The sequence below is a fragment of the Dipodomys merriami genome, unplaced genomic scaffold, assembly GCF_024711535.1.
Source record: "Dipodomys merriami isolate MVZ:Mamm:240054 unplaced genomic scaffold, mDipMer1.0.p SCAF_16, whole genome shotgun sequence".
Classification (NCBI taxonomy): Eukaryota; Metazoa; Chordata; class Mammalia; order Rodentia; family Heteromyidae; genus Dipodomys; species Dipodomys merriami.
Window position 1 is genome coordinate 9,478,579 of NW_027202937.1, and position 26,538 is coordinate 9,505,116.

The 26,538-nt window shown below is 44.3% G+C and overlaps 1 protein-coding gene and 1 pseudogene across 1 annotated transcript in view; both read right to left on the reverse strand.

Moving 5' to 3' along the window:
• The window catches only part of Bltp3a (bridge-like lipid transfer protein family member 3A), a 46,053-nt gene extending 41,135 nt beyond the window's left edge, over window positions 1-4,918 (reverse strand). The window contains exon 1 of the mRNA XM_070023937.1: window positions 4,662-4,918. Within this exon, the coding sequence (XP_069880038.1) occupies window positions 4,662-4,705 (44 nt within the window). The 5' untranslated portion in view covers window positions 4,706-4,918. The remainder of the gene's footprint in view (window positions 1-4,661) is intronic.
• Window positions 4,919-8,440: 3,522 nt separating this feature from the next.
• The window catches only part of LOC138828146 (BUD13 homolog pseudogene), a 44,052-nt pseudogene continuing 25,954 nt past the window's right edge, over window positions 8,441-26,538 (reverse strand).

A 26,538-nucleotide genomic window follows, 5' to 3' on the forward strand; every position in this document is an offset into this window, starting at 1 on the left:
GTGTATTGATCAGCAGTCATCAAAGCAATGGGCTGAAGCATTTAAAAGACATTCATAGCCCGGCACTGGTAGCTCACGCCTGTAATCAGGCGTAATCAGCCTGTAATCTCAGGAGGCTGAGATCTGAGAATTGCAGTTCAAAGCCAGCCTGGGCAGTAAAGTCCATGAAACTCTTATCTCCAATAAAACCATCAGAAAATCAGAAGTGGTGCTGTGACTCAAGTGTAGAGTGCTAGCCTTGAGCTGAAGAGCTCAGGGATAGTGCCCAGGCCCAGAGTTCAAGTGCCATGACTGACAAAAAAAAAATGACATATTTTCCCTGCTGTACTCTCAAGTGCCCAGGTCAGAGCCTGGCCTAGCACAGGCATTTAAGGAAATATCAAATACCAGTATCTCACATCTGTAATTCTACCTACTCAGGAGACTGAGGCCTAAAGGACTAAGGCTAAAGCCAGTTCAAGCAGCAAAGTTCAAGAAACTGTCTTCAGGGCTGGGGAGTTGGCTCAGTGGTAGAGCACTTGCCTTGCATGCATGAGGTCCTGGGTTCGATTCCTCAGCACTACATAAGCAGGAAAAAAAAAAGCTGGAAGTGGTAGAGTACTAAGCCTTGAGCTGAAGAGCTGAGGGACAGTGCCCAGGCCCAGAGTTCAGGCCCCACGACCGGACGCAAAAAAAAAAAAGAAAGCTGAGGGAGGGAAAGCAGGAGGTCTGAGTTCAAGATCCAGTATCAGCACAAAAGAGAGAAAAAAACAAAACATTTTGAGTAACATTTCCCTAAAATTCTGCTTACCACGGTATCTTGCCAATAAGAAAGAAGCATTTCAACAAGACACTGGATTATCTGAAATCTCGTATCACAAATAGATGTAACTGGGAGTCACTGGAAGATTCTCTGAAAGACATTCTCCTCAGGGTAAAATGGCATTGTCATCACAAACTAATAATTATCAAACACCTATAATATTTATTTAACATCGGGTCTCATAGAACCTTCCTTTCCCCTTCCCCATTAAGGTTGGCAAGCTAGAACCTCTGTGGTAGAAAGGACACAGACACACAAATGATATATGTGGTTAGTGTATATGTATGTTGCAAAAGACAGACACACAAATGTCATACAATTAGGCAGCTTTCCAAAGTTAACATGAAGGCCTCAGAAGTTTGGCCTTTCTAACCATATTTACATCCTATGAGCTCATCCTTGAGCCCTGAAACTTCAGCTACAATAGAACCTTTCCTCTTTTTCTTCTGTCCTTAGCTCAACATCCAAGAAAAATCACTCAATGTCTATCAAACTAACTTCATCTAAAAAGGAAGCTTTTAGCTCATATTCTAGTAAGCCCCCCAAAAAAATCACATTCACACTCACACACTCACACACACACACACTATTCAGGCTTGTATCAAATTATACCCAAAAAATATAAAAAGCCATGTTCTCTTGAAAACTTATTATGTTCTTAGCACAGTGCTAAGTCCTTACATACATTAATTCATTTAACCTTCACAATAACCTTTGTTGTTATTACTAGTTTGTTTTGGGACAAGTTCTAACCACGTAGCCTGGCCTGAAACTCTCCATCCTCTTGCCTTAGCCAGGGATTATAAGCACGGTATGCACAACCATGCCAATCTTCAATAACCTTTACAGTAGATGGTATTATTGTTCTCCTTCTAGAGCAAAAGAGAGAAAAAAAAGTGGTGCTGTGGCTTAAGTGGTAGAGCGCTATCCTTGATTACAAAGAGGCTTACAAAGAGGGACAGCACCAGGTCCTGAGTCCAAGCCCCATAACCAACCAAAACAAAACAAGATTGAATACTGTTGAGACAGACTATTTCCCACTGTGAAAACAGAGTAATAAAATGTGTTAAGGGATGCTACTTCTTTTTTTTTTTTTTTTTTCGGGTCCGGTCGTGGGGCCTGAACTCTGGGCCTGGGCGCTATCCCTCAGCTCTTCAGCTCAAGGCTAGCGCTCTACCACTTGAGCCACAGGGCCACTTCCGGCTTTTTCCTTTTTGCTTATGTGGTGCTGAGGAATCAAATTCAGGGCCTCAGGCATTCAAGGCAAGCGCTCTACCACTAAGCCACCTTCCCAGCCCTAGGGATGCTACTTCTTAAGAAGTAGGATGGTTGCTGGGGTGAAATTGATGAGAATATAGCACAAACGTGTACAGAGATATAATGATGAAATCTACTCTTATAGTTGATATAAGCAAGAAAAAAAGGTAATTTTGGGCTGGGAATGTGGCTCAGTAGTAGAGTGCTTTTCCAGCACAGATGAAGCTCTGGGTTCCATATCTTAGTACCACAAAAACAGAAAAGGCCAAAAGTGGTACTGCGGCTAGCCTTGAGAAAAAAAAAAAGAAGGGACAGTGCCCAGGACCTGAGTTCAAGCCCCAGGACTGGAAAAAAAAAAAAAGGGAAAAATCCTAGAATCTTAGATCAATGTTATAAAAATGAGATCATTTCTAGCCAGGTGCCAGTGGCTTATGCCTGTAATCCTAGATATTCAGGAGGCTGAGATATGAGGATCTCAGTTTGAAGCCTGCTGTCTCAGGAAAGTTTGTAAGACTCATATCTCCAACTAACTACCAAAACATCAGAAGTAAAACTGTGGCTCAAATGGTGAAGTACTAGCTTTGAGCAAAAAAAAATCTCAGGAATAGGGCCCAGGCTCAGTTCAAGCCCTAGGACTAATACCAAGAAAAATAACAGATGTTTATTCAAATTATTAAAGTTTTCCTCTGGTCTTAGGTCCCAGTCCCGCAATTGTAGGGTTTTTTGTTGCTGTTGTTTGTTTTTTTCCTGTCGGTTGTACAGCTTGAACTCGGGGCCTGGGTACTGTCCCTGAGCCTCTTTGTCCTCAAGGCTAGCACTCTACCACTTGAGCCACCGTGCTACTTCTAGTTTTTGAGTGGTTAACTGGAGATAAGTGTCTCACAGGGACTTTTCTGCCTGGGCTGGCTTCCAACCATGATCCTCAGATCTCAGCCTCCCATGTAATAAGATTTTTACAGGCCTGAGCCACTGGTGCCCGGGGCCAGTCTGCAATCTTTATTCTTAATTTCAAATATTTACTTAAAACACCTGGATTGACTCTACCTGAAAGAACACATATTAGGTTATTCTCATAAAGGATTGAAAGCCACTCTCCAGCTCTAGTTTTCAATATGCTTTTTCTCTATAAGGTTGTAATTAACCAAAAATGTATCTGAATCAAGTTGAAAATTAAAGCCTAACATTAAAGTATACCAGAAGTGCCATCCAGAAAAAAAGAGACACAGTGGCAAGGACACACACACACACACAAGTGCGCGCCTTATGAGGGCAATGGAAAGACCTAGAAATTTACAGGAGTACAAGGCCTGAGTGTTCCATGCTGACTGGCCTCTTCCCTGACTCCCTACATCCTGAAAAAGGCTGGCTAAATTATCAACTATTACCACCAATTCTGGCCTCTGGAATGAGGAGCACAAAACTAAGTGAAAAACTAGCTACCAAATTTTTTGGCCACCAGTTCTGACAAGTTGCGATGGTAACATCAGTCATTCATTCATAGCTGAAACTGTCTTGCCAGCCCAGCCACTCAAGTCCTGCTAACATATTGAGCAAAATAGCAAGACATAACAAAGCAGAAGTAGACGAACATTGATAGTACTTTTCAAACCAGGCTGACAGAAGAAAAAAAAAAAAGTCTTCTTAATGGGAAGGTTGCTGAAACTTTATCCCCAACTCTCATGACCTTTCTCTAATTAGGAGAGAGAAAGCAGCTTGAAGGAGAGAAAGGGCCTGGGTACAGGGTTTACATCTTTTCAAGGGTAATACAACAGGGATAGGGGCTGGGAAGGTGGCTCAGTGGTAGAGCGCTTGCCTCGCGTGCACAAGGCCCTGGGTTCGATTCCTCAGCACCACATAAACAGAAAAAGCCGAAAGTGGCGCTGTGGTTCAAATGGTACAGCACCAGCCTTGAGCTGAAGAGCTGAGGGACAGCGCCCAGGCCCAGAGTTCAAGCCCCCGACCACCACACACACACACACACACACACACACACACACACACACACACACACACACACACACACACACACACACACACACACACGGACAGACTGAAGAGGAGAGGGAAGCTCTGGGAAGCAAAAAGCCAGTGTCTGCATTGGGAAGGGGGTGGGGAGGGCGCCCTCGGGAGAGGGACGGAGGCCTGGGTGACGGGGTTCAGAAGCCACTGGGGGATAAAGGCTCCGGGAAGGCGGTGGGGCGGGTTAAGAGGCGGGAGGCGCGTCCAGAGGCCGACGAGGCAGAGGGGGCCGGATGGGGTGACCCGCTCCGAGCTCTGGGAGCGGAGGCCGCAGGCCAGAAGGGTCCGGGAGGCACGGGAGGGAAGGGGACCGGGGCTGGCGGGCTGGGAGGAGACCGGGCTCCGGCGCGAGCGCCCCGACCCCGCGGGCCCAGGAGGGCGAGGGTGAAACGGAGCGGTGACAACGGTCGGCGCCGGCGGGCGCGGGTCGGGGGCTGTCCCAGCTCGAGTTGGGGTGGTCAGGCAGGGGGACAAGGGGAACCACGGAGCCCCGCTCCGGCAGGAGGTGGGTTGCGGGGGTCAGGAAGGGACCGGGGCCGGGGCCGGGGCCGGGACCGGGCCGGGGCGGCGCGGGCGCTCTCACCGGGACAGGTGCTTCAGGATCTGCTTCTTAATGATCCCGGCCATGCCGGAGCTGCGGCCCGCGCGGAGGGCGGGCGGCCAGCTGTGGCCTCCTCAGTCGCGGAGAAGAGGCGGCCTCTCACCTCGCCGCCACGGCGCAGGCACCGGATGCCGCCGCCACCGCAGCCGCCATCACGCGCTCTCGCTCCGGCCTCCGCACAGGGAATTCCGCCACGATCCCACCTACCCTCGCGGTGCCACAGCCGCCGGCCCGGACGATCGGCGAGCGCTCGCAGCACGCCCGACTGGCTCGCGGCGGCCGGAGCGAGGGGAGGGGAGGGGCGGAGACGCGCGCGCGCGCGGCGACGTAGGGCCGAGCGCGGGGTGTGGCGGGAGCGCGCGCGGCGGGGGGCGGGCTAGGAACCTCCCCCGCCTTATCAAGGACTTGCTGGTGGACTCCGTGAGGTTCACACCCTGGCCAGTCGCCCGGTGCATCCGGAGAAGCCGACATTAAAAGTAAATAAATAACCGTGCAGGAATTCGTTAGTTGCGCAGCTCCCAGACCGTGGTGGTACCGGATCCGTGACCCGTGAGGCTCCGGGGAGGAGGTCCCCAAAAGGGAGGCCTCTGCTAGGCTCTTGGGTACTTCTTGGTGATGTCCCAGAAAAAACTTAGAGGACACGTCGAGGTAGAAACTAAGAAAGTTTACTAGTAAAGCAAAGTCGGGAATTTAGCACACAGCCTAGCCATGGGTACGGCCAATGCTGATAACAGGTGCAAATGAGTGTTTTAACATCACGGGCATTCATGATGAGAAAGTTAAAAAGCTGAGAATTGACTCAAAACCACCTTACGTTAAGTGTTCCCCCTTGTTCGCACATTCACTTGGGATCAGCGACTGTAAGACTGACCTGCTTGTTAAAGTTAAGCCATTGATGTTTGGGAATCTCGTTGAAGAAAGGTCGCCTGTACTTTCAAGACAGCTGTCCAGCCAGGCACAGGTGGCTCATGCCTGTCATACTAGCTACTCTACTCAGGAGTCTGAGATCTTAGGATCACAGTTCTAAGCCTGCCCAGGCAGGAAAGTAGCCCATGAGATTATCTCCAATTAACTACCAGAAAACCAGAAGTGGCGCTGTGGCTCAAGTGGTAGAGTGCTTGCCTTGAGCTGAAGAGCTGAAGGACAGCACACACACACACACACACACACACACACACACACACACACACACACACACACACACACACACACACACACACACACACACACACACACACACAGACCTGCATAGAGAAGGGGAGTAAAAATGGGGCAAAATACTAATAGGCTAACTTGAATACATTATTTTTTATATTGTACTCTGTGTGTGGTTCTTGAAGATTTTCTGTAAATTTGAAATCTCGAGTCCCCAAAGTGCAAGGACAGTAACATTTCCATCTACCTTATTCCTACCCTTGTCTGATGAACTACTGTAGATTCTGCATTTGATTCTATCCACAAAGTCTAAACCTCACAATTTTCAGTTAGGAGGAGAAGAAAATGTCTCCAATTGGTTATTCTTATTAAACGTTTATAGGCCTTAAGGATACTGTCAGATAAACAGAAAGCCGCCCAGGCTTTTTTCTATTGTTCACCAACCAACTAGAAGCTAAGATACTATCTGACAGAAGCTATTTAAATGGGACAAAGGCTTCATCATCAGTGGACTTTTTCCATAGAGGATAATGGCTCTGTGGAAGGATCTCATTTCTTGTGCAGCCTGGAATCAAGTTCAGTGTTCTGACAAGTCACTAAAAATCTGTGGCAGTAGCAACAATGACAGCCTGGACTTATAAATGCATTTACACTAATTTTAGATTGGCCTATAGAACAGAAAGCAAATGTGCTTTTCCAAATTGTCATTCATTATAAATCTTGCCAGTAGTGTCTTGTGTACACCTATACAAATACTTTATCTACCTTGGCTGCCTTCAAACTGCAATTTTCAGCCTTTTAAGTAGCTAGGATTATGATGTGAGGCAGCCCCCCCCCAACTTCGTTTTTGTTTTGGTACTAGGGCTAGAACCCAGGGCCTCACCCTAACTTGGCTTTTTCACTGAAGGATTAGGCTTCTACCAGTTGAGTACAACTCCACTCACAACTTTTTTCTGGTTAATTGGAGATAAGTCTCATAGACTTTTCTGCCCAGACTGGCTTTTGGTCTTAAAAGGTCTTGTTTGGTCTAACAACATCTTGTTAGGGAGCCCACACTAGCCTCTTAATTTAATAATCCTGTCTTCACTTCCGAAATGCTGGGATTGGGCTGGGAAGGTGGCTCAGTGGCAGAGTGCTTGCCTTGCATGCATGAGGCCCACATTCTTCAGCACCACATAAGCAGAAAAAGCTGGGAGTGGCACTGTGGCTCAAGTGGTAAAGCGCTAGCTTTGAGTTGAAGAGCTGAGGGACAGCAGCACTCAGACCGAGTTCAGGCCCCACAACTGACCAAAAAAAAAAAAACAGCACTCAGACCTAAGTGCTGGGATTACAGGTACCACATTCATAGAATATGCAGCTGTACGAATGAATCATACTTGGTAAGTATGCTCCTTATCGTAGATAATATGTATTCTACTTACAAATGCTTGCTGTTAACACATAACCTTTTAATGTATCATTTTGTGTTTGTGCAAGTTTACTTGTAAGATAAATTCCTAGTCATGGATATGCTAAGTTTAAGGTACAGGTATTTTAATTTTGATACTGTGAAATTGCCTTCTCCAAAACAATTTTATTTCTGCTTACATTGTAAAAGTTTAAATTATACACTATACTGAATATGAATAGTGCCAGTGGCTTCCTTTCTAGATGCTTCTCTAAAAATATCCTACACTAGCAGCTCACTGATGTGACAGCTTTTTTTTTTTTTTTTGGGGGGGGGGGGTCCGGTTGTGGGGCCTGAACTCTGTGCCTGGGCGCTGTCCCTCAGCTCTTCAGCTCAAGGCTAGTGCTCTACCGCTTAAGCCACAGTGCCACTTCCAGCTTTTTTCTTTTTGCTTATGTGGTGCTGAGGAATCGAACCTAGGGCCTCAGGCTTGCATGCAAGGCAAGCACTCTACCACTGAGCCACCTTCCAAGCCCCGTGACAGCATTCTTAAATCATTTTCTGTACCAAATAATAGCATAATTATTCAGAATTTTCTGTGTGCGCACGCCAGTCCTGGGGCTTGAACTCAGGGCCTGAACACTGTCACTGAGCTTTTTTTGCTCAAAGACACAGCTTTTGTGTAGTTAATTGGAAAGAGGACTTTCATGGACTTTCCTGCCCAGGCTGGTTTTGAACCATGACCCTCAAATTTCAGCCTCATGAGAAGCTTGGATTACAGGTGTGAGCCAAAAAGAGGAGAGCAGAGAGAAAGGAGAAGCTGAGGCAAAGTTAATTCTTGGCATTTTTAGCTGATGTACATCCAACATGAAGCACTGTCCCCTACTTCAACAGGAAAAACCCACAACTGTGAAAGTGTTACCCAGTAATCTATTTATTATGTTAATCAGAAAAACCTCTCCAGGGCTGGGAGTGTAGATTTGTCTGGCCACACATGAGCCCTGGGTTTGATTCTCAGCACCTTTTCTTTCCACAAAGAAAGAAAAGCTCTACAGGGTTAGAATTTATTTACTTAAGATAACTACTAAACAAAGGCAGAATGTGGAGACTTATTCTACTGCTGAGAAACAAGAATCCACACAGAGAACATGCTGAAGAGAATGTGCTAGAATGCAACTAGAATGTTTTATCTCTTTTATGATATACAAAGAATAAAGACAAAAGAAAAAAGGGAACACACTTTTAACTAAAAGAGCTAACAGTTTTATTTTCACATTTCACAATACAAATGAAATCTGTTCTTTCTGTCCCACTTCTCTCCTCCAAATCTATTCTTTTGATAAAAGGAAGCAAGTCTTCCTTGTCATGCTGTTGGAAAACACCCAGTGTCACCAATGATCTCCTGGTGAAGTTGAACAAATAATATAAAACTGATAAGGCCCCCCCTCCTTTATTCTTATCTGTCTGGTCTAGTCATTCCTGGCCGAGTGGGCACCATCATGGGACGAGCAGGAGGTCTCATCATTGGAGGCCCAGGCATCATTGGCATGTGACCTCCCATGGGTGGCCTCATTCCAGGAGCTGCAGAACAAATGGAAAAAAATAAGAAAAAAAGGAAGTGAGAAAGTATTTATGAGCAAGCTTGATGAGACTTCAATTAAAATTTTAAAAAGAATCCTTTCCCCAGCAAAAGGCTGCCAAAAGATTTACGTGACAGAAGAAAATGCAACAAATTAATCATATTTGTAAATGACTTAAAGACATTGCCAAACAAAAAAAGTCAACACAAGAACCATATAGTAGTCACGATGTAATAATAGCAAGGAAAACTATAAATAGACTTCGGAAGTCACCAGGACACTAGTTCCCTAAACTGATCTTTTTTCTCACCCAGGGAAATTCGCAAGTACATCACATGGTATTCAGTTAACTCTTCTAACCAGCTATAGCCAGTATATAAGCAGGAACTATTTCATGAATATACACAAGCAGAGGGACAACCTTACTGTGAAGGGTTCATTCACAGTTGTAGGGAAGGTGAACAAAAGGCCCATTCTAAGAACCTGTCAGTAACCATACTTAGCTCAAGTCAAAAAATAATAATAATAATAGGAAGTGGCGCTGTGGATCAAGCGGTAGAGCGCTCGCCTTGAGCTGAAGAGCACAGGGACAGCACCCAGGCCCAGAGTTCAAGCCCCACAACCGACCCAAAAAAATAATAATAATAAATAAAAATAAAAAAATAATAGGCTGCCAGACGCTGGTGACTCAGGCCTGTAATCCTAGCTATTCAGAAGGCTGAGATCTGAGGATCACGGTTCAAAGCCAGCCCAGGCAGGAAAGTCAGAGAGACTCTTGAATCTCCAATAAACCACTAGAAAACCGGAAATGGCACTGTGGCTCAAGTGGTGAAACACTCGCCTTGAACTGAAGATAGCAGGGACAGCGCCCAGGCCCAGAGTTCAAGCCCCACAACCGACCAAAAGAAAACAAAAAAGGCAATAATGTGATTTTTAGCAATTATCATATATAAATTTTATTTTTCTAGTGCATTTTACAAACTATTAATACATTTTTTTTTTTGGTCAGTTGTAGGCTTGAACCCTGGGCCTGGGTGCTGTCCCTCAGCTCAAGGCCAGCGCTCTACCACTTGAGCCATAGCGCCACTTCTGGTTTTCTGGTGGTTAATTGGAGATAAAAGTCTCACAGATGGTCCTGCCCAGGCTGGCTTTTTTGAACTGCAATCCTCAGATCTCAGCCTCCTGAGTAGCTAGGATTAAGGCATGAGCCACCAGCACCAGGCTCAGACCTTCTTAAAGATCAATTTCAACAGAAACACAGAATAAATGCTAACTCCTAAATTGCACAAAGAGATTCATGCTTAACATAACCCATATTTAAGTATTTCTTACAGGAACACCAATGGTTAAAAAATGGACACCTGAAACTTGTTTTCTTTGCTCTCTATAGTGGATTTAATCTAAATTAGATGCCAACATTAGGATTTCATATACCAGTATAGACTCCTTAATTTTTCATTATAAGAATGCTGAAACACTATACAAAAGAACAGGAAAAAAGTATAATAAACATCCATGTTTTCATCTTTCAGCTTCAGTATTTACCTATCCATGACTACTGTTGCTTATATATACCCCCACTCATTCCTAGGCCTTCCCAACCCTCAGCTATTTAGTTAAAACACAAACCCCTCACTGGGCGCCAGTGGCTCACGCCTGTAATCCTAGCTACTCAGGAGGCTGAGACCTGAGGATTGCGGTTCAAAGCCAGCCTGGGCAGGAAAGTCTGTGAAACTCTTATCTCCCATAAACCACCAGAAAACTGGAAGTGGCGCTATGGCTCAAGTGGCAGAGCACTAGCCTTGAGCTGAAGAGCTAAGGGACAGCACTCATACCCAGAGTTCAAGTCCCATGACCGACCAAAAAAAAAAAAAACACACAAACCCCACAACTTTATCATTTTACCCTGGCTTAGAAAAAAAGAAAAGAAACACTGAAGAACAGGCAACACTAAGTCTGTAATCTCAAATGTCAAGCATGAGTTAAAGCTGAATTCTGGAAGCCTCTTTTACTTTTTACTTTTTTCTTTTCTTGTTTGTTTTTGTCGATCATGAGGTTTGAACCTTGGCCCTGGGCACTGTCCATCAGCTCTTCAGCTCAAGGCTAGTGCTCTGCCACTTAAGCCACAGAACCACTTCCGGTTTTCTCATGAACTTTCCTGAACCATGATCCTCAGATCTCAGCCTCGTGAGTAACTTTTCTTTCTTTTTGACAAAAGTCTCACTATGTTGCCCAAGATGATCTTGAATTCCTAAAATCAAGCGATCCTCCTACCTCACCCTCTCAAATAGCTGGAACTAAAACCCATGACATGCCAGCTGAAAGCAAGCTCAATAAATCCCTAACCCCCTGGACATCTGAATGTGATTCTGACTTTAGGATGATTAAGCCATCTAAATCACTTCATTATGTTTTAGATTATAAAACAAGTAAGTCAAGGACTTTATGTATACTTATCCATACTTCCAAATAATACCCACAGCAGGCATGCCAAATACTTCTGTCTCGAAAGCTACTCAATTATCTTTGCATCATGTTTGTCTAGTTGAATTGTAGGTATCAGATACCTCTGTTCCTAAACCTTATTATGTCAGTCATATTTACAACTAACTACATAACTTAACTATTCTGCAAAGCAATAAAATGTGTGAGATAAGAATTGTTTCTGGGGGCTGGGAAGGTGGCTCAGTGGTAGAGCGCTTGCCTTGCATGCCTGAGGCCCTGGGTTCCATTCCTCAGCACCACATAAGCAAAAAGAAAAAAAGCCAGAAGTGGTGCTGTGGCTCAAGTGGTAGAGCACTATCCTTGAGCTGAAGAGCTGAGGGACAGCGCCCAGGCCCAGAGTTCAGGCCCCATGACTGAACCAAAAAAAAAAAAAAAAAAAAGAATTATTTCTGGGGGACTTGGAAGGTGGCTCAGTGGTAGAGTGTTTGCCTTGCATGCATGAGGCCCTGGGTTTGATTCCTCAGCACCACATAAGCAGAAAAAGCCAGAAGTGGCACTGTGGCTCATGTGGTAGAGTGCTAGCCTTGAGCTGAAGAGCCGAGGGACAGTGCCCAGACCCAGAGTTCGGGCCCCACAACTGACCAAAAAAAAAAAAAAAGAATTGTTTCTAGGGCTGGGAATGTTGGTTAGTGGTAGAGTGCTTGCTTAGCACGCATTAAGCCCTGGGTTCAATTCTTCAGTACCATATAAACAGAAAATGCTGAAAGTGGTGCTATGCCTCAAGTGGTAGAGAGCTAGCCTCCAGCAAAGAAAGACCAGGACTGGCCAAGAAAAAAAAAATCAGTTCAGGCAGGAAATTCAGTGAGACTCTTATCTCCAATTAACCACCAAGAAGCCAGAAGTGGAACCTAGGCTCAAATGGGGAGTATGCTGAGTAGTTAGAAAGACAGGTGTGAGCCAGGCGCCGGTGGCTCACACCTGTATCCTAGCTACTCAGGAGGCTGAAATCTGAGGATCATGGTTCAAAGCCAGCCCGGGCAGGAAAGTCTGTGAGACTCTATCTCCAATAAACCACTAGAAAAATACGGGAAGTGGCACTGTGGCTCAAGAGGTAGAGCTCTCGCCTTGAGCTGACGAGCGCAGGGACAGCACCCAAGCCCCATGACCAACCAAAAAAAAAAAAAAAAAGAAAAAAGAAAGACAGGTATGAAGACTAGGAATGTGATTTAGTGGTAAAGTGCTTGCTTAGCATGCATGAAGCCCTGAGTTCACTTTCTCAGTACTACCATATAAACAGAAGAAGCTGGAAGTGGCACTGTGGCTCAAATGGTAGAGTGCTAGCCTTGAGCAAAACAAGCTCAGGGACGCTGAGTTCAAGCCCTAGGACTGGCAAAAATAAATAAATAAATACAGATGTAAGCCACCCACATGACTGAGCCTAATCAAGTTGTAAGAATAAATCTACAACAGGAGGAACCCTACTCTTTAGCAAAACTAGAGGATGAGGCAAGAAGAAAACAGGAGGGAGGGAGAAAGACTGAGGCAGTGACCTCCTGCTTTCAACAATACCAGCTTGGAGTGGAATGGCTCTACTGGCACAGCATCAACCTAGCAAGTATGAAACGGTCGCTGGATACCATCCAATTATAGTGATAAAATGAGTACTATTTTTTTTTAATTTTATTTTATTTTATTTGAGAACATACTGTACAGAGGGGTTACATGAATACTATTTTTAATCATTAAAGGTTAACCAAACCTAAGTTGTTACAACAGAAGTCACAATAATATTTAGAAAGCTAATGAAAAAATTACATTTAACTGAAGAACAAACAATGGAGGACACTAAAAGGAAAGACATTCCAACTTACCAGGTCCCACAGGCATCATCCCAGGAGGAGGTGGGCCCATCATTGGCATCATGGGAGGGCCTCCCATGTGGGGAGCGGGCATCATTCCAGGGCGAGGAGGACCCGCTAGCATAGAGAATGAAACTTGGAGTTAAAAGTTTCTTACAAGTCAACAGTTTCTCTTTTTTAACTCATAAGGTCTCATGACCTAGTTCTAATTCTTTTTCTGTGTGTATGTAATCTTTTTTTTTTTTTGATTGGTCATGGGGCTTGAACTTTGGGGCCTGAGCACTGTCCCTCAGCTCCTCAGCTCAAGGTTAGCGCTCTACCACTTGAGTCACAGCACCACTTCCAGTTTTCTAGTGGTTTATTGGAGTTAAGAGTTTCACAGGGGCTGGGAAGGTGGCTCAGTGGTAGAGTGCTTGCCTTGTATGCATGAGGCCTTGGGTTCGATTCCTCAGCACCACATAGGCAGAAAAAGCTGGAAGTGGCGCTGTATCTCAAGTGGTAAAGCGCTAGCCTTAAGCTGAAGAGCTGAGGGACAGCGCCCAGGCCCAGAATTCAGGCCCCACAACCGACAAAAAAAAAAAAAGAGTTTCACAGCTCTTCCTGCCCAGACTGGCTCTGAAGTGTGATCCTCAGATCTCAACCTCCTGAGTAGCTAGGATTACAGGCATGAGCCACCGACACCCTGCTTGTTATCTTCGACACCCTGCTTGTTATCTTTTTTTTTTAAGATGTAATTTTATTATTTGCCATTAGTTACCATTTCTTAATTTAGGTAATGAACAGAATACATTTCTTTTTTTTGGACAATGTCATGCTATCTTTGCACCGTTTCCCACTCCCATCCCTGCCCACAAGAAACATAGGTCATTTTCCACATAGTGTATACTAAATAACATGATGGTTCTAATTCTTAAATATAACCCTCACAGTATCTTTTTTTGTGGTAGTCCTGGGGCTTGAACTCAAGGACGTGCACTTGTGAGGCAGGTACTCTACCACTTGAGTTATACTTCCAACTCCCTTTTGGCTCTTGAGATTTTTGAGATAGGGTCTCATTTTTTGCCTGAGCTGGCCTGCACTATGACCTTTTTTAAGCTTCCCACCAGACCTGGAATGACAGACACAAACCATCATCCCCCACTTTTTTCTTTTCTTTTTTGTAGGTCCTGGGGCTTGAACTCAGGGCCTGGGCACTGTCCTGAGTTCTTCATCTCAAGACTAGCGCTCTACCACTGGAGCCACAGAGCCAATTGAAGTTTTCTGGTGGTTAATTGGAGATAAGAGTCTCACAGACTTTGCTGCCCCGGCTGGCTTTGAATCAAGATCCTCAGATCTCAGCCTCCTCAGTAGCTAGGATTACAGGCGTGAGCAATGGGGGCCTGGCCCCAGTTTTTTTCTGTTGAGACAGTCTCAAGAATTGGCATAGGTAGCCCACAAACTAAGATCTTCCCAATCATAACTTTTTGAGTAACTAAGCCAAAAAAAGCATGCCAGTGGCTTATGCCTGTAATCCTAGCTACTCAGGAGGCTGAGATCTGAGGATCACAGTTCAAAGCCAGCCCAGGAAGGAAAGTTTGTGAAATTCTTTTTTTTTTTTTTTTTTTTTTGTTGTCGTGGGGCTTGAACTCTGGGCCTGAGTGCTGTCCCTCAGCTCTTCAGCTCAAGGCGAGCGCTCTACCACTTGAGCTACAGCGCCACTTCCAGTTTTCTGGTGGTTTATTGGAGATAGGAGTCTCATGGTCTTTCCTGCCTGGGCTGGCTTTGAACCATGATCCTCAGATCTCAGCCTCCTGAGTAGCTAGGATTACAGGCGTGAGCCACCAGCTCCCGGCAGTTTGTGAAATTCTTATCTCCAATTAACCACCAAAAAACCTCAAGTGGCACTGTGGCTCAAGTGGTAGAGCACTAGCCTTGAGCTGTAGGGCTGAGGGACAGCGCGCAGGCCTAGAGTTCAAGTCCCACAACCAACAGGGGAAAAAAAAAAAACAGGCACCGGTGGCTCACACCTCTAATCCTAGGCTGAGATCCTAATCTGGAGGCTGAGATCTGAGGATCATGATTCAAAGGCAGCCTGGGCAGGAAAGTCCAGTTTGACTCTTACCTACAATTAATCACCAGAAAACCAGAAGTGGTACTATGGCTCAATGTCATAGACCACTAGCCTTGAGCTGAGTAGCTGAGGCACAGCGTCCAGGCCCAGAATTCAAGTCCCACAACCAACAAAACAAACAAAAAACAACAACATCAACAAACAACAAACTTCCTTACTAGATAAAAGGCAAAACTAAACCTAGCAAAACAAATATAAAATGCTTAGATTTTAAAAAGAAAGTTATAGCACATACTTGGAGGGAAAAAGGGAGAACAAAAGCAGCCCTGGTACTCAGTAAATACTATGGTAAAAATTAATTATATGACTTGTAAGTGGAATGGAGGGAAAAACTAGGAGAAAGCAAGGGAATGGGTAACAGTATCAAAAAAAGAAATGTACTCTGACTAGGCACAGTTGACTCAGGCCTATAATCTTAGCTACTCAGGAGACTGACACCAGAGGATTGTGGTTCGAAGCTAGCCCAGGTGAAAGTTCATGACACTCATCTCCAATACATACTCAGAAAAAGTTGGAGGTAGCACAATAGCTCAACTGGTTACAGGGCTAGCCTTGAGCCAAAGAAGCTCAAAACCAGCAAATAAAAAAAAAAAACTTACATGACTCTGACCCCACTGTACATCACCTTTATAACAATAATTTTAAAAAAAATCAATAAGCTGGGTGCCAATGGCTCACCCCTGTAGTCCTAGCTACTCAGGAGGCTGAGATATGAGGATCACAGTTCAAAGCCAGCTTCAATGGGAAACTCTGTGAGACTCTTCGCTTTTAAATAAAGTATTAAAAAAAACTAGAAATGGCACTGTGGCTCAAATGGTAGAAGGCTTGCTTTGAGCAAAAGCAGCCCAGGAACAGCGCCCAGGCCCAGAGTCCAAGTCCCAGGACCAACAAAGTTAAAATAAAAATAAAATAAACAGAAAATTATGAAGCCAGGTATGATGGCACATATCTGTAATCTGAGCACTTGAGACTGATGAAAGATCACAAGTTTGAGACCAGCTTAGGCTATAGTAAGACTGTTTCAAAAAAAAAAAAAAAAAAGACTGCTGGGAGCTGGGAAGGTAGCTCAGTGGTAGAGTGCTTGCCTTGCATGCATGTGGCCCTGGGTTCCATTCCTCAGCACCACATAAGCAGAAAAAGCTGGAAGTGGTACAGTGGCTTACGTGGTAGATACAGTGCTAGTCTTGAGCTGAAGAGCTGAGGGACAGCGCCCAGGCCCAGAGTTCAGGCCCCACAACTGACACACACACACAAAAAAAGACTGAGAATCATGGTTCAATGTTAGCCCAGGCAAGGGGCTGGGAAGGTGGCTCAGTGGTAAAGCGTTTGCCTTGAATGCATGAGGCCCTGGGTTCAATTCCCCAGCACCACATAAGCAAAAAGAAAAAAAAGCCAGAAGTGGCACTGTGGCTCAACTGGTAGAGCGCTAGCCTTGAGCTGAAGTGCTGAGGGACAGTGCCCAGGCTCAGAGTTCAGGCCCCATGACTGGACCCAAAAAAAAAAAAAAAAAAGTTAGCCCAGGCAAGTCTGTGAGACTCTTATCTCCAATTAACCTCCTAAAAAAGCCTGAATAGGAGCTGTGGCTCAAATGGTAGAACTAGCCTTGCACAAAACACCTCAGGGAGAGCGCCCAAGCCCATAGTTCAGGCCCAAGTAGTAGCATACACACAAAAATAGCTGTAAATAGAATTACCTCCACTAAAGTAATTTTTACTATCTACATATTAATTCGATAAGCATTTGAAATAATTACAGTTTATTTGCAATAAACTTACGGAGACTGGGAGGAGGTGGAATCATTGCCCCGGCAGGAGGAGGAGCAGAAAATGGAGTGGGAGGTATCTTTCCTTGTTGAAATGCAGCCGCTTCGAAGATGAGACAAAAAAAAAAAAAAAAAAAGAATTCAACAACCAGTTTTTATTGTAAATTTAATTACTAAATTGTGGCACTAATCTTGAAATAATTTTCATCTATTAAAAACTATAATTATGACTGATTTAGGTTTTTATAGCTTTTCTAGAACGTATTCATTTAGAACACATGCTTTGTGTATGTGCAATAATTAAGTTTGAATTGAAAACCTTCAGACTTGCTAGGTAGGTACTCTACCAACTTAAAGCACACCCTTAGCCCTTTTAAGTTGTTTTTCAGGTAGAGTCTCATTTTTACCCTAGAAAGCTATATAATAATCCTTCTACCTATTCCTTCCAAAAGCTAGAATTACAAGCATGCACCTCACACCCTGCTTGTTGATTGTGATGTTGTCTTGTGTGCTTGCTAACTTTTTACCTGGGGTGACCTTGCAATCTTTCCATGTGCCTCCTAAGTAGCTGGGATTCCAGGCTTATACCAACATACCTGCCTACTTTTATTTAATATTTAATATAGCGCCAAATAACTACAGGACTAGGTGTGGTAGAGCATACCTATAATCCCAGCACTTGGAAGGCTGAGGCAGGATTACTTCAGTTTAGAAGTCTGAGATCAGCTTGGGCATAAACAAAACTATGAGAAATTAAATGAAAACTTTCTACCTAGCCAATATCTTTTACCAATGAGAAATAATTATCTGTAATCCATATATACGGTTTATAAGCAATTCAAGCCATTCAATTTTTTTTTTCAATGTGCAAAACATGCTTAATAGTAAGGCTTTAAAAGATTTCTAGGGGCTGGGAATGTGGTTCAGTGGTAGAGTGCTTGCCTAGCATGCATGAAGCTTGGGTTTGATTCCTTAGTACCATATAAAACACTGTATCAGGGCTGGGAAGGTGGCTCAGTGGTAGAACACTTGCCTTGCATGCCTGAGGCCCTGGGTTCGATTCCTCAGCACCACATAAGCAAAAAGAAAAAAGCCGGAAGTGGCGCTGTGGCTCAAGTGGTAGAGTGCTATCCTTGAGCTGAAGAGCTGAGGGACAGCGCCCAGGCCCAGAGTTCAGGCCCCACAACCGGACCCAAAAAAACAAAAAAAAAAAATCAAAAACACTGTATCACTATGGTATACTGCTTTTTAAATTAGTGCAATGAAGTAGGAGATATGGAAAAACCAAAGCTTTCAAAGGAAGAGCCTGCTCTGAAGATTATGATCTTTTAAAAAGAAAGTTCACTACAGGGCTTGGGATCTGTCTCAAATGCCTAACCAAACACAAATCTGAGTTCAAACTCCAATACTGAAAGGAAAAAAAAAAAGTCCAATACTGGGCTGGGAAGGTGGCTCAGTGGTAGAGCGCTTGCCTTGCATGCCTGAGGCCCTGGGTTCGATTCCTCAGCACCACATAAGCAAAAAGAAAAAAGCTGGAATTGGCGCTGTGGATCAAGTGGTAGAGCGCTAGCCCTGAGCTGAAGAGCTGAGGGACCGCGCCCAGGCCCAGAGTTCAGGATCCACAACCGGACCCAAAAAAAAAAAAGTCCAGCCAGGCGCTGGTGGCTCACGCCTGTAATCCTAGCTACTCAGGAGGCTGAGATCTGAGGATCTCGGTTCAAAGCCAGCCCAGGCAGGAGAGACCGTGAGACTCCTATCTCCAATAAAACCACTAGAAAACCGGAAGTGGCGCTGTAGCTCAAGTGGTAGAGCGCTCGCCTTGAGCTGAAGAGCTGAGGGACAGCGCCCAGGCCCAGAGTTCAAGCCCCACGACCGACCAAAAAAAAAAAGTCCAATACTATCAACTTTCAGAATATGTGAGGCAAGATCAAAAAAATAAAATGAAGATCATTAACATCTGTCTTAAGAATCACAAATATTAAAACATACATACATACATACAGGCTGGGAAGGTGGCTTAGTTCAATTCCTTAGTAACACATAAACAGAAAAAGCTGAAGTGGCACTGTGGCTCAAGTGGTAGAGCACTAGCCTTGAGCAAAAAGAAGCTCAGGGACAGTGCCTAGGGTCCTGAGTTTAAGCCCCAGAACTGGCAAAAAAAAAAAAAAAAAAAAAAAAATTCTATCCTTCCCATTTCTTTTTCTTTCTATTTTTTTTTGGGGGGGAGGGGGGGTTGTCCAGTAATGGGCCTGAACTCTGGGCCTGGGTGCTGTCCCTCAGCTCTTCCCTGCTTATGTGGTGCTGAGGAATCGAACCCAGGGCCTCATGCATACAAGGCAAGGGCTCTACCACTGAGCCATCTTCCCAGCCCCTATCCTTCCCATTTCTGAATGAAAATACTGTATCACTATGATTTACTACTTTTAAAATTAGTGCAGGGCTGGGAAGTGAAGAGCTGAGGGACAGTGCCCAAGCCCAGAGTTCAGGCCCCACGACCGTACCCAAAAAAAATTAAAAAAAAAAAAAAAAAGAAAGAAAGTGGCACTGTGGCTCAAGCAGTAGAGTGCTACCCTTAAGCTGAAGCTCAGGGACTGCCCAGGCCCAGAGTTCAAGCCCCACAACCAACCAACCAAAAAAAAAAAAAAAAAAGAAGAAAGAAAAAAATACATATATACACTGACATAATACAATGAAGACAGAAAGGGAAATGATGAAAGTATTCAGTGTTGTCTACATGGGCAATTTATTTATTTTATTTTATTTTTTTTGGGTCCGGTCGTGGGGCCTGAACTCTGGGCCTGGGCGCTGTCCCTCAGCTCTTCAGCTCAAGGCTAGTGCTCTACCACTTGAGTCACAGCGCCACTTCCGACTTTTTACTTATGTGGTGCTGAGGAATCGAACCCAGGGCCTCGAGCATGCAAGGCAAGTGCTCTACCACTGAGCCACCTTCCCAGCCCCCCTACATGGGCAATTTATATATCCCTCTTGTCAAGCCCAATACTATAAAAACTTTTTTAATAATTATCATAACTCAGAGCATCTAGTAGGTTGCCAGGGATGTTAACACCATACAATGTACAAAGCTGACCACCATAACAAAGAATTATAGGATCCTAAATGTCAACAGTATATATAAACTAAACAAGACTATTCCAGCTGAGTGAAGTAAAATGTGGAAGAAAGGGAACACAGGAGTCTAGTCATTAAAACTTGTCTATTAAAACTACTTAAAGTTTTTCATTCTACTTTAAATTTTGCTTTAACAGTTTTGTCTTTTTTTTTTTTCACTCAAGTCAGGAAGATGCTTGGAATGAGGTTTAGTGGTAAAATGCTTGGATAAAGCCCTGGGTTCAATTCCTCAGTACCATATAAACAGAAAAAGCAGGAAGTGGTGCTGTAGCTCATGTGGTAGAGTGCTAGCCTTGAGCAAAAGCAGCTTAAGGAAAATCAGTTCAAGCCCCAAGACTAGCAATAAATAAATAAATGTCTCTCAAATTAATAAGCAAGAACCACAGACCTACCTCCACCTTTTTCTATTCAAACAGAAAACATTTCTAGGTCGGGAATATGGCTTAGTGGTAGAATGTTTGCCTAGCATGCATGAAGCCTTGGGTTCGATTCCTCAGTACCACACAAATAGAAAAAGCAAGAAGTGATGTTAATAGCTCGAGACAGAGCACTAGCCTTGAGCAAAAGAAACTCAGAGATAGTGCCCAGGCCCTGAGTTCAAGCTCCAGGCTGGCCAAAAAAATTTTCTAAAATTTATGAATCAAGCTAGACACCACAGGCTACACCTATAATCTTAGGTACTCAGCAGCCAGAGATCTGTTGATCATGGTTGGAAGCCAACCCAGGCAAGAAAGTCCTTATCTCCAATAAACTACTCAGAAAAAGACAGCAGGGGCACTGTGGTTCAAATGGTAGAGTGCTAGCCTTGAGCACAAAGAGGCTCAGAGACAGCAAACTCAGACCAAGTTCAGGCCCCAAGACCAGAAAAAAAAAAAAAATTGTGAATAACTACATATTCTACAAAATCTGGTTCACATCAACAGAAAAGTACTAGGCAACTCTATTCTCCCCTCTTCTCCCTTACTCTACCCTCCCAATCTAACCAATCCTGATTGTTCTACCACTGATGTTTCAGTCTAAATAATTAATATTAATGGGTTCCTATATTGCTGGGAAACCAATGGCCTTCCATTTCTTTCATTCAACATGGGCAAATGCCTCTATTTATTATTCAGAATGAGTCTGCTGCTGTGAAAAACAACAAAGACACAGGGATGAGAAAGAATAGGAACATTCTCTCACTTGGAACAAAAGAATGAAACATACTTGTCTTGTCAATCAGGCTCTGAGCCTGCTCTTCCATCCATTTCTGATAGTAGTCTTTTACATTCTCTTTGTGTTTCCTACCACTGCAGTGTGTCTTTCTCACAGATGGCTGTAAAACAAAAAGGTCATTATCAGACACAGAAACAAACTGAAAAATTTATAAAGCTTTACCTTTACATAATATTCCAGCTAACTTTTGCCAGATGTTAAAGCATCTGTCACACACACACACACACGCACCACATACACTATCCAGCAACACAATATAGTAATTTATATATTCTATTTACTATCTAGACAAGGGTTTAACAAACTATGGCCTGTCAGCAGGCTGCCTATTCTTGTTTTTTTTGTTGTTGTTGTTGGCCGTGGGCTTGAACTCTGGGCCTGGGCACTGTCCCTCAGCTCTTTAGCTCAAGGCAAGCGCTCTACCACTTGAGCTACAGCGCCACTTCCAGTTTTCTGGTGGTTTTTATTGGAGATAGGAGTCTCATGGTCTCTCCTGCCCGGGATGGCTTTGAACCGCGATCCTCAGATCTCAGCCTCCTGAGTAGCTAGGATTACAGGCGTGAGCCACCAGCGCCCGGCGGCTGCCTATTCTTGTAACAGTACTGGAACACTGACATTTGTTTTGCTTTTGGCAGTGCTGGTGATGGAACATAGAGCTTCATGTGTGCTAAGCCTACACTCCAGCCCCAACAAATACATTTATTTGTTTATTGTCTATGGGTTCTCTGAATTGAGTAACTACAGCAAGATCATATATATGCAAGCCTAAAATAATTATAATCTGCCCTTTAAGAAAAAAAGTCAACATTGTCCAAAAAGAAATGTATTACCTGACTTAAAAAATGGTAACTCCTCTGTACAACACCTTATTAATGACAATATATATATATGTGTGTGTATATTTGTGTGTATACATATATGTGTGTGTGTGTGTGTGTATATATATATACACATATATATATTTATATAGGCTAGGGATATGGCTTAGTGGTAGCATGCATAAAGCTCTGGGTTCTACTCCTCAATACCACATACACAGAAAAAGCCTGAAGTGATGCTGTGACTCAAGTGGTAGAATGCTAACCTTGAGCAAAAGAAGCTCAGGAATAGTTCCCAGGCCCTGAATTCAAGCCCCCAAGACTGGCAAAAAAAAAAAAAGTTTTATTCAGATGTAATGGACATACAATAACACTATACAGCCAGGTGCCAGTGGCTCATGCCTGTAATCCTAGCTACTCAGGAGGCTGAGATCTGTGGATCACCGTTCAAAGCCAGCCTGGGCAGGAAACTCCATGAGACTCTTGTCTCCAATAAACCACTAGAAAACTGGAAGTGGTGCTGTGGTTCAAGCAGTAGAGTGCTTGCCTTGAGCTGAAGAGCCCAGGGACAGCACCCAGGCCCAGAGTTCATGCTCCATGACCGACAAAAATAAATAAATAACACTATACATTTTGAGCATTTTGAATTTTGTATGTTTCTGGCAGTACTTGGGTTTGTCCGGATTTTACACTTGTTAAGGAAACACTCCACTACTGCATGCCACCAGCCTTTGGTTTTTTATTTTCTTTGTATTTGGGAGGGAGGGGAGTAAATGGGTATGTGTGCACACATGTACCAGTCCTGGGACTTAAAATAGGGCCTAGGCACTGTCTGAGCTTTTCTGTTCAAGGTTAGGGTTTTATCACTTGAGCTATGTCATAATTTCTGCCTTTTTGGTGATTAATTAGAAGAGCCTCAAGATCCTCAGATCTCAGGGTCCTGAATAGCAAAGATTATAGACACAAGCCACTCCCACCCAGCAACTCGTGTGTGTGTGTGTGTGTGTGTGTGTGTGTGTGTGTGTGTGTGTGTGTGTGTGTGTGTGTGTGTGTGTGTGTGTGTGTGTGTGTGTGTGTGTGTGTGTGTGTGTGTGTGTGTGTGTGTGTGTGTGTGTGTGTGTGTGTGTGTGTGTGTGTGTGTGTGTGTGTGTGTTTGTGCCAATCCTAGGACTTGGACTCAGGACCTAAGCTTTTGTGCTCAAAGCTAGCACTTTACCACTTGAACCACAGCTTAACTTCTAGATTCTTGGGGGTTAATTGGAGATAAAGAGTCTCAAGAGCTATACTGCTTGAGCTGGTTTCAAACTGTGATCCTTAGAAGGTAGGATTAGACACAAGAGCCACGAGCACCTTTTGGTTTGTTTGTTTTTGTTTGGCTTTTTTTTGGTCAGTTGTAGGGCTTGAACTCTGGGCCTGGGTGTTGTCTCTCAGCTCTTCAGCTCAAGGCAAGCACTCTACCACTTGAGCCATAGCTCCACTTCCAGTTTTCTAGTGGATTATTGGAGATAAAGAGCCACATGGACCTTCCATAAGCCAACCCGGCTTGGGCTGGCTTTGAACCGAGATCCTCAGATCTCAGCCTCCAGAGTAGCTAGGATTATAGGCGTGAGATACCAGTACCTGGCTTGAGGTATGTTTTTTAAGACTTTTTTTTTTTTTGGTCGGTCATAGGGCTTGTTCTCTGGGCTGGGCGCTGTCCCTGAGTTCTTCAGCTCACATAAGCCACAGCACCACTTCCAGCTTTTTTCTGAGTAGTTTATTAGAGAAAAATCTCACATACTTTACTACCCAGGTTGGCTTCAAACCTGGATGATCAGATCTCAGCTTTCTGAGTAAGCCACTAGCACTGGCTAAGTAAATCACTGTATATTTCAATTACACTCATGGGAACAAAAGCCAATTTCACTAAAACTGTCCATAATGAAGCAATAAAAATTATTAATCTTAGTAACTCAGCCCTTCAAGTTCATAGCCTTTTAATGTTATGAATTACAGAATGGAAAGATGAATAAACCACTTCAACATACTAAAATATGAGGCTATTTCTCTGTCAGAAAGTAAAGTAGTAACTGTCAAGTTTTGTTTTTTTGGTCAGTCATGGATCTTGAACTTTGGGCCTGGGCCCTGTCCCTGAGTTCTTCAGCTCAAGGCTAGTGCTCTACCACTAGAGCCACAGAATCACTTCTGGTGGCTCATCGACTTTCCTGCCAATTCTGGCTTTGAACTGAGATCCTCAGATCTCAGCCTCCTAAGTAGCTAGGATTACAGGTGTGAGCCACTGATGTCTGGCTCATCAAGACTGCTTTAAGAAGGGGAAAGAGGCATGAGGGAAAATGATGGGAGGTGAGGCTGATTAGGATACATTTGTTATTGTGTGTAGAAAGGTCAGACACATGAAACAATGAAACTCCCTGTACAACTAATACATGATAATCAAAAGGATATGATGCAGCTGGGCACTGGTTGCTCATACTAGTAATCCTACCTGCTCAAGAAGCTGAGATATGAGGATTGTAGTTTGAAGCCTTCCTGAGCATGAAAGTGTGTGAGATTCTTTTTTTTTTTTTTTTTTTTTTGTCCAGTCGTGGGCCTGAACTCTGGGCCTGGACACTGTCCCTCAGCTCTTCAGCTCAAGGCTAGCACTCTACCACTTGAGCCACAGCGCCACTTCCGGCTTTTTTCTTTTTTGCTTATGTGGTGCTGAGGAATCGAACTCAGGGCCTCAGGCATGCAAGGCAAGCGCTCTACCACTGAGCCACCTTCCCAGCCCCATGTGTGAGATTCTTATCTCCAATTAACCACATAAAAAGTCAAAAGTGGGCTGGAAATGTGACAATGATACAGTGCTTGCCTAGCATGCATGAATCCCTGGGTTCAATTCCTCAGTACCACATAAACAGAAAAGAGAGAAGTGATTCTATGGCTCAAGTGGTAAAGCTCTATCCTTGAGCAAAAAAAGCTCAGGGTCAGTGCCCAGGCCCAAAGTTCAAGCCCCATAACTGCCCCCCCCAAAAAAATGTACCCATTACCTGACTGATGAAACAGTAACCTCTCTGTACAACACCTTAATAACAACAAAATTATACTTTCTTTTTTTTTTTCTGGGGCTTGAACTCTGGGCCTGAGTGCTGTCCTTCAGCTCTTCAGCTCAAGGCTAGCACTCTACCACTTGAGCCATAGTGCCACTTCCGGTTTTCTGAGTGGTTTATTGGAGATACAGAGTTTCACAGCTTTTCCTGACGGGGTTGGGGTTGGCTTTGAACCGTGATCCTCAGATCTCAGCCTCCTGAGTAGCTAGGATTATAGGCGTGAGCCACTGGCACCGGGCTAAAGTTATATATTCAAGATACACTTTTTTAAAAAAGAGTATATGATTCCATTTTAAAGAAAACCAAGTATGCAATTGTTTTTGCCTTTTTAGCTTTATATTCCATCCATCTCCAAACTGTTTTTAATATTTTTGATCTCCAGTGAAAGCACTAGCTGCTGCAAACTTTCTTAAATTACAACAGTGCAAATATATACTCTAATAATCTCCAACAATGTCTTAAACTTCAACAGGTTGGAAAGCGTAAGCCTACATATAAAGAAATCCTATTAATTACAATAAGACTTTAAAAGAAAATATGAAAAGACACACCACTTACAGAGTCATGGGTGAGGTATGTGTCGCAGTAGTCACAATAAAACCTAGAAAGAAACGGAAGAGAAAAAAAATGCCGACCAGTTAGGAGATACCCATTCACAGACGCGCTATTCGCTGACGGTTGACAAAAGTCACTGAGCGACTTAAGACTCAAATCAAAGCGTCTGACAAAAACTAGGCTTTTCCTGCGGCCTCAGAGCGGTCGTCCCCCACCCACCCGCTAGCCGGGGTATCTGGAACTTCCGTTCTCCCGGAGGAACCCCACCTTTCCCTCCAGGTTTCATGAGCCAGATCCGCTCTACGACCCTCTCTTGGGGCTCCAAATAATAAGTTCCGCCGCCCCCTCCAGTTTTAGCCCCCGACTTACTTGGGCATGTTGCTGTGAGGGCCGTTGCCTCCGTGCCGCGCCGCCAGGAAACCACGTAAAAACCAGGCGTCGACGCCGGGAAAGTGACGAAATAACGCGACGGCTCCAGAAGAAGCCCAGCATATCTGCAAGTCTGGGGAGGGCGGGACTTCCGCTTTCCCGTTTACCTACCGTAGAGCGGGAAAGGGGAGGACCATAGGTCCCGACGACGAGATTGGAGCAGCTTCGGGACCCCTGGTTTTCATTCTCAACTGCCATGAAGGGTCCTTGCGTACTCGCTTCTGTAAATGACTTTAAAACAAACAGGAGTAAGCCCTCATCGGTGGCTCACTCCTGTAATCCTGTCTATTCAGGGGGAGGCTGAGATCTGAGGACCGCGGCTGGAA